An 8,937-nucleotide genomic window follows, 5' to 3' on the forward strand; every position below is an offset into this window, starting at 1 on the left:
ACCGCGGGTATCGAAACCTGATTTTCAACTTGTTTCTTTTGTTTTAAAGCAAACCCACATTGTACTATCTGCTTGTCCACCGAAGGGAAGCAACTCTCGGGTTTTAGCGTTGTAAGTCCGTAGACTTATCGCTGCCCCAATGGAGGATCCAATTTTTAGCATTATAAGAGAGAATGTTTGCCGCTAGGCTATCAGGGGACATTAATTAATAAGAATAACTTTAAGAGTAAACTGAATTAAGCCAACTCGTTAAAACAAATTGCAAGCTTAATTATAACAGATATACAATAAAAGGTCTCGTTCTTCAAACTAGTGGTGGTAATAGGGCTATGACAGCAAAATTATCAAAATAGTCAAAGGAATTCAAATTACTCAAACAAGCCGGGCAGAAAATACAAATATACATATTCTACCTTTTAAGTCGCAGCCCTTAAAATCTCTAACGGTAAGGCCATTCTGTCTTTGAGAGTAAGTATTCATAATCACAGGAAAATATCATTAAGAAGAGCCTACCAATACCTGTTTAAAGATGCTTATGTAAACAACGAACTTTAACGATAAAAGAAGCTATGGACTAATATGTAAAAAAAAAAAAAGAATCTTACTCAGCGAAAATGGAAAAACGTTTTACACCATCAATACAAACGGAAAAATATAGTTCTGTAAATTACAAACACAGTAAGTAGTCACTCTTACTCTTTATCAAGTCCAAATCGATTGCCATAAGAAGTAGAAAAAATGTGAACCTAGAAAACGAAATTTGAATAAAAGTATCGAATATTCTTAGGATGCAATTTTGATTTCAAACTAAAATGTAGAAAGCTTACTTTGTCAATTTTTATATAACCTAATCAAATTAATTAAAAGACATATAATTTGAAAACCTTCAGTCAAATCCTATAATAAAGTAATAAAAAAATTTATATTTGTTGTTCCACTTCCCTAAATATTATAACATTTGGCCTAAAAACTATAAAATGTTGTATTTTCTTTGCTAGTATTTAAGAGTTGATTATATTCTAGAACTGCAAAGTGAAGAGTATATAATTATAACTATATGACCAAGTCTCCGCTTGGAAATATCGCCATTTTTAATTTTCTTCTACTTAACTTTCCCAACCCATCTTAGATCATTTACCCATATGTTACAATTTCCTACAAACGTTTCATTAAAAATCAGTGTATGCAATATGAGAAACAAGGTGGAAGTAGAAGTAATAAAACTAGTGACTAATTTTACTAACCTATAAAAAACCGAAACTCCAATAAATAAGTTTAACTTGAAAGTTGATAAATTCTATATTATTTCAACTTTGTAAGATCAAAATATAACATTTTTTTACATATCAGACATATTAAGCTCAAAACTACATCCGACATTCTTGTAGGAGTCCAAATTTGTTTGTACTTCATCTTAAACCTTGAACATAAAATCCTCAATTTCATATAACGAGTCTATTACGCTTGTTGCTTATGTAAGTGAAACCACTAATCATACACCTCCCGCGATAACTCAGTGGTAATAAAACCAAAACCTAATCTTATTAACTCCTCGAATGAACAACTCCCCCCCCCCAAAAAAAATGCAGATAACTCATATCATAAGTATTGTTTTTACACGATGCATGTAAACGTGTTAACAGCAGAATTGTACTATTACATTTGCATGAAGCTAATTGCATTAACACTCGCTATAATAATCAATTCCAACACTTTTAAAGAAAATAATATATAAATTTATAGGCAAAAGAAACAAACGTGAGCAGCGTTAAACTCGTTATTTGATAATAATATTAGGGTCAAAGAGAAAGAGCAGAAATAGCACTGAATTAAGCGATATTATACGCTATTATAATGGGTTTTTTTTTCTGTTGATGCTAAAGATATACGTGAAAACATTAAAGAAGCTCACAATTAGTATTATAGGACGTATTGTTTTTGTTTACTTTTGTCAAATACCTGAATCATTTACCATGACTTGGCGCTTAATATATCATTAACATGAGCTTTATTACATAGATAATTTCTTTATAAGAAATATGGTAAATAAGATTTAACAATGAATTTTAAGCTTAGTAGTATTCTCTTTCGTAACTGCTTTTTATGAATAGGTTTAATCTATAATAAACCGATTACTTTAGTTATCATATACTACTTTATGCGAACACTGATAAAGACTAGCAATGAAAACAATCTTTCAAAACAGGCAAGTCAGATTCCGATCATATCTCGTTCAAAATGAAATTCGTGAATGAATTTTCGATCATCTTCACGGTGTCTGTAGTAGACATAAGAAGGTTACAAACATTGAATGGAAAAAAAGTATTTGTACTACTTAAATATGCAATGATAGCTACTTAATAGATTAATATTTATAAACACAAATAAAAATATGTAATAAGATACTCTTTTAAGTTTTTCTACTTCTGTTATACACATTTCATTCTATGTGTCCAAGGACAATACGGAGCCGTGTGTTTTTTCCATGACAGATATGATAAGATGTAATTTTGTCTGTGTTCACGAATGTCGTAAGATATGTACTTACATCATATCAAAACCTCATATATTCTGTTTGACAATAGTACTGAGATGGCCTTCACCGTAGAATACTTAATAATGCAAGTGTGTGATTTACACTTATAATGTTGTGTCTCATATGTTAGACACAAAGACACAATATTGGACATTCGTCCAACTTACACAGGGAATGTATTTTCATTACGTTCCTTTTCAGCCTTGTACGGTCACAGTGGCATATTAAACAACTTTTACTGCACAGGTCTCATAAACTATCCTAGAACATACTTTTCATGTTGTTGTGAAGTTCAAGTTAGTTTGTGACGAACCGGTGGTTGAGAAACGCTGTTCGATATCATGCACGCTTATAGAAACATATCGGAAACAAATGGTAAGCAAATGCAATACCGTTTACTGAATAAAAACTATTTCTTCTGCTTTTACAAATTGAAAGATGGGACAATGTCAAAAAATTGGTTATATTATGAAACTACTTTTGACAGTATGAGAAGGAAGTGTTTTATTTCCAAATTAAAAAGCGTGATTCACGAGAATTATGAACAACTTTCCAAAATTACCCGTAAATACAAAACACAAGTTTGTTTCGGAAAGTCATGAGAGATTATCGGAATGACTAACAAAGTTTCCAAACTGGAGAGAGATTCAATGTTGTTATTTCGTTTTTACTGCTATTTTTGAGATATATTCTTCATGTAAAATGACTTCTGTAGCAGCATTTTATTTTCTTAAAACTAGCTAAGTTTTATTTGTTGGTTGATAATCGAATACATACACGGAATGCGTATTAAGATAAACCTGATAATGAAAGAAACTCTTACAGATGTGTTTGTATATGCATATGTTTAGAATTTCACACCATAATGTATCATAATGTAAATGAGAAAACAGAAAATTATTAATACAGATTAAATGTTGCTTTAAATTCTAAACCAAAGTTAATATTTTCTATTAACAATGTTCACGATAGCTGGCCAAAACTGTATTTTCAAAAAACAAAAACGCTGTATCAATACATTTCTTTCATCTTTAAACAACTACAAAGGTAATCATAAAATAAAATTTTTCATTAAGAACGAATTATAATATTACTAACGGTACCATAATAATGAATATATTAAGAAATTTCTGCTATGGCGAAGAGTTTTCTATTCTACTTCGTACACAGAAGTGATCTATCGAATCCATAGTGCCTGTACTAAATTACATCTCGAAAACTAATAGATTTCTTTATCACTTGCTCATCTAGATTTACTAATGTATTAATAATTTAACAGGTAAATTGTTTTGGCATTATGATGTTGGATGTTGTTGTTGTTTTTTCCACGTGATATTTAAATAAAATACAACTTTCCTGTATTTTTATCAGAAAATCAAAGTATCTTAAGAGTACTAATACGAAATAATGGCTTTGATTTACCGAACTTTGATAAACTTTATAAATAAAGTGTAATATATGTGACATTTCGTCGCATACTTATATTCTTCCTATGCCCAAATCTCCTATACATTTATTAATTTTCTTTTAAAACATCGCTAATTTTGTGGTTACTTAACTTTATAATTATTTTTTTCTAACAGACGACAGGAAATTTCATTTTTATGCAACTACTAGATCATAATAAAATTCATACGCAAAAAACTTGAAACACATAGCAGTCTTACCTGATGTTTCTTTAGAGATACTACACGTTCAAGCTTATAGTGGTCCTTGTTTTGCAAAACAGCAGCGCCACAGTTGTCCGCAGTAAGAAGTCTATCTGGTTTTGCAGTATCTTCAGACGATATCACTGTATTTGTTTCGCTATAAGTCGAATCACTTGAGAATGAAGACATACTTATAGAGGATATCAATCGTGTTGATGCTTTTCCACTTTGCACGTACAGAATATTAGCACTTGTATTTTTATTACACGTGTCTGTATCAATGCATGTACTTGATTTTTGAATGTCTACCTGATCTAAAGACTGGCTGCTTGGAAGATGGAATGGACGAACATGAAGTTCAGATTCAGAAAATTTAGCTGATGTTTCAATGGCATACGTGGTTTTCTGCAATGTGCTTTCTTCACTCGTTTCCTCTAAGTAACGAAGGTCCTCGTCCATTTTGTGTTTTAGCTTTTCCCCAGATTTTCTCATTTCTTCCTCCAACATTTCACCGTAAGGACCACGTAGGCGTTTCTTTGAGTAACGCATTTGTTGATCAGGGCTTTTGGAAAGTTTTTCTTTTTCTAAATTGCAGTTATTTGCACATTCTGCAAAACTTGGCTGTTTCGAAAAGCAGGAACTCGTGTTACCAAAACCATGACTTGAAGACTGTTGTGGAATGAGACTGGCAAGGCTATATAGCTCAATGGGTGTTTTTCTGCCACGTAACATTATTTGATGTTGGTGTCTCTCTTCATTACCATCTCCAAGTACGGGCTCACTTTTGTAACGTGAAACGATTTCATCGAACTCCACACTTTCTCTGTTAATACTTCCATTAGGATCACTATGGTATTTCTTTTTCAACAACTTTTCAGATCGTTTTGCAGAGCACATCTCGCTGGTAGAATGAGTGATCATTCCAACCGTGTGTTCAAATGTTTCATGACCAACAATTACATCCCTGTTAAAGTAACTGTCCGATAAAGATAGCACACTTTTTTGAGGAAGACTTCTTACAGCTAATGTTAGTGATGTATCAATAGGGCTTAACGTATTAATATCCAAAGCACTAGATTGTTGGATTTCTTCCTCTAGTACAGACTTACGACATTGTGAGGGATACGACAACGATTCATTATCTTCATTTTTGACTTCTTGAAAATTAGGCTTAAAATCTACTTTAAAAGGTCGCACGACTTTTATTTCTTTGTTAATTTCAGAACCACTAAATTGTCTACACTCGTCAGACAGAAGCATTGTTTTATTTGTGGGGGGTAAAATACTGTAACTCGAAGGTTTATCGTTTAGATAAGAATCCGAATCAACAACGAAATTTTCCTCATTAACTGATTCAATAGCAGAATCTACTGAAAGATCAGATTTGTTAAGATCGCTACTGATAACTTGAAGATCACTTTGTTGAGCTGCAGTATCAATATATTTATTGTTGTCAACAACTGTTGACGGATTATTTAATATACGCCGAGAGGATAAATATTGTTGATTGAATTCCGTGGGTTGGCTTTTTCCTGAAGAGATTTTTGTTTTTTCGTATGAATTATCAGAGAAAACTTTTACCTGAGGAAAAGAAGAGCTTCTGTTTATTGGAGAGAACTTTCGCATTATACCGTTATTACACTTTAGAGCATCGTTGGCATTGAAAATAAATGTTTTAGCAGAAGAATTATATAATGTAGGTTTTATTTTTTCGCTCACGTTTTTGAGTTTCTCACTCTTCCCTTTATAATCATGATGAGACAGGGAAGAAGAAGAACTGTCTGCTACATCTTTTTTTAAATTATGAGACAGGGATGAAGAAGAACAGTCTGCAACATCTTTTTTCAAATTATGAGACAGGGAAGAAGAAGAACTGTCTGCCACATCTTTTTTCGAATTGTGATTAGATAGGGAAGGAGAAGAACTGTCTGCCACATCTTTTTTCAAATTATGAGACAGGGAAGAAGAACAGTCTGCAGCATCTTTTTTCGAATTGTGATTAGATAAGGAAGGAGAAGAACTGTCTGCTACATCTTTTTTTAAATTATGAGACAGGGAAGGAGAAGAACTGTCTGCTACATCTTTCCCGCTTTGTTCCAAGAATCTCTCACTTTCTTTTACATTATGTTGGTAAAACAAAGAATTAGAGTTTATGCATTTGTTTATATTCTTGGAAACTTCAGAGTTTTTACCCTTTTCATTCCTATATCTCTTTATTTCTGGACAAAACGACACAACATCTAACAGTACAGCATCTTGTTTTAAGAAAGTATTATTCACCACAACAGAACGATCTTGTTGTGACTCTAACTGATCGACGATTCTAACGTTATCATTACTGGTATCCATTTCAATACCGATGTGATGACTTGCGATATGTTCAACTTCTGCTTTCAAGTCAATGTTCTGGCTGTGTTTACTTTCCATACCCACAGAGCTGTTTTCTTGCTCGTCAGTATCACAAATGTTTCGACCTCGTCTGTATTTAGAAAAATCCAGACCTGCTAATATGTGTTGAATTTGTTCTACTTTTGGTTCAGGTGGCTTATTATTATTTTTTGTTGCTATTTCTGATTTCCCTCCTAGAATTTCATAGTTTATTTGACCTGGTTTTAAGTCAGCTGCTGTGTCAAGTTCACTTTTTTCTTGACATATCACAAATTCTGAATTATTATTCGACTGATCTTGATTCAACAATAATTCAGGGACACGCTTCTTTATTTCATAGACATCTATGGATGGTTGTTGAGAGTCATTTAATCCCCACTTTTTCATTATAACAGCATTCTCTGCTTTTAGTGGATCTCGACATTTCACCTTTAGCTGTGACAAAAACTTAGTAAACCCATTAACGCATGGCTTCTGAGAAAGCAAGGGCGAACTCAACATTTCTGATGCATTTTCTGAATGATGTGTATCACACAGTGAGAAACTATTCCAACAACTATCTTTTTCTGAATTAGTAACATAGTTTTTTTCAATACTTTCGCTTGGATGTTTTAAGAAGCACGTGCTGTTATGACGCTCAGGCTTGTTCACTGAGACGTTGTCACACGATATCTTACTTAAATCCGCAAAGACGTACTCACATCCCAGCGCATGCACTACTTCTTTGTTCGTAGCGCTTTCACTCGCGAATTTTGCTTCTCTAAAGCCTGAGAAGCACTCACTTAAAGACGCGACTGGTGCCTCCTTGCCTGAAAGAGTCTTAGAAGTCGTTGTATTTTCAAGCTCGGTACTTGATAGTTCGAACTCATCGCGTATTTTTTCCAAAGAACTTAATATTTCGTCTAGAGACGACTGTTTGACTTCTGCAGTAGAAGACCGGTCTTTGTCGCAATTTAAGTTTGAGGTGGTTTCCTCATGAAATTTATCAAGACACGATGACTCACTAAAGACAAATGTGTTCGTCTTAGTCTCATCTCTCCCACCATCATGCTGTTGGGTTTTAGATTTAGAAACACTCAAATTCTCATGATTTGTTTGCTTGTTCAGTGAATTTCCACCGGTAGTTAAACTATACCCGTGGAAATTTATGGACGAGATTGGACACGTTGTGGAAGTAGAAAGCTCGGAATCATCAGAAACACTACCACTCGCATTGTTTCTGTTGGTAGCACAACAATTTTCCTTCTGGGAGGAATCAGCTAATTGTAAGGTTACACTTACACAGTATATAGGAGCTGTCTGAGTATATAACTCAGTCTTTGTATTTTTATCACATATAAATCCATTACTGTTGTTGTGGAAGTCTCCTTGAAGCGCACCATATTTAGCACCGTCGGTACTTAAGTTTGATTCATTCGATTTCCGTTCCAAACATGAGGTCGCTATCTCAAGACGCGAAGAACAAACTGACTGAGATTGACCTTCCAGTAGGGAATGTGCTTTAGGCCTAACAGAAGACTGGGGTTGGTTCAGTGGTGTGTGAACATCGCCCAGTAGCACACCACAGCCTTTGTTCAACTCATTACTGATATCATCACTCTTCTGAGCTGAGACAGCTATTTTTGGCATCTCTTTTCTTGGTGGCTCCTCCCTCTCTTTCTTAGTAACAGCTGATTGTGTTGATATATCAAGTACTACGTTTATTTCGGAGCTCGATGATACATGCTGATTGTATAAATTCACGGTTGCATCATAATTCTCTTTGGGTTTAATGTTCGAACTATGATTTTTGCTTAAAGTTGGAGATGGGTCAGGGATCATCAAGCTACCGATAGCCGCAGGGTGGTGGCCTTCTATGCGGTCTTCTTGTACCGTGGAAGTTCTTCCACTGATTTCTTGTGCCCTGTCCCTGGTAAAAATGGTAGATGGCTTGTGTTGTTCAGTCATACGGTACAATTATCGATTACATGTTAGTTATTCAGAAAGTCGTAAAAATTATCCACCTTAAGTAATGTTTATTACGAATGGTCATCAGTTAAAAAAGTTTGTTGGTATAACAAATGTTACTGAATACATATTACATTATAAGCCTTTTTCTTCAAGTATTATGCTAAGTTCTTAGCCTTCTCTTTCTTTCTCGCTGAATCTGATGTACTTTAAATTTACTTTTTTCATTAATTTCAATAAGTGAAAAACATACGTGGGTCGTTGAATGCTTCTGGAGGTGGTTCTTCCACATGAAAAAATCACTGCATGTAGATCTGAGACAGCTTTACCTTTAACACTATTTTGACAGACTTCTGAATTTATTAAAGAATCTTAATCAAATGTATCTGTAACGGCGTTTCGGTCGTTTAAACATCA

General features: G+C 33.9%; 1 protein-coding gene across 1 annotated transcript; it reads right to left on the reverse strand.

Annotated features, from left to right (window-relative positions):
• Positions 1–692: 692 nt before the first annotated feature.
• On the reverse strand, positions 693–8,520 carry LOC106474602 (serine-rich adhesin for platelets-like). Its single transcript, XM_013935295.1, has 2 exons — positions 4,204–8,520; positions 693–746 (listed from the first exon to the last, which is right to left on the reverse strand). The coding sequence occupies exons 1-2, from the start codon at positions 8,518–8,520 to the stop codon at positions 693–695; spliced, it is 4,371 nt and encodes a 1,456-aa protein (XP_013790749.1).
• Between the last annotated feature and the right edge of the window lie 417 nt (positions 8,521–8,937).

Source organism: Limulus polyphemus, unplaced genomic scaffold (assembly GCF_000517525.1).
Source record: "Limulus polyphemus unplaced genomic scaffold, Limulus_polyphemus-2.1.2 Scaffold140, whole genome shotgun sequence".
NCBI classification, from domain to species: Eukaryota; Metazoa; Arthropoda; class Merostomata; order Xiphosura; family Limulidae; genus Limulus; species Limulus polyphemus.

Excerpts from the sequence above, each read along its gene's own strand:
- LOC106474602 (XM_013935295.1), bottom strand. The coding sequence starts at position 8,520 with ATGACTGAACAACACAAGCCATCTACCATTTTTACCAGGGACAGGGCA. Across the intron at positions 747-4,203 it reads TATCTCTAAAGAAACATCAG|GTTCACATTTTTTCTACTTC; the intron begins GTAAGACTGCTA and ends TTCGTTTTCTAG.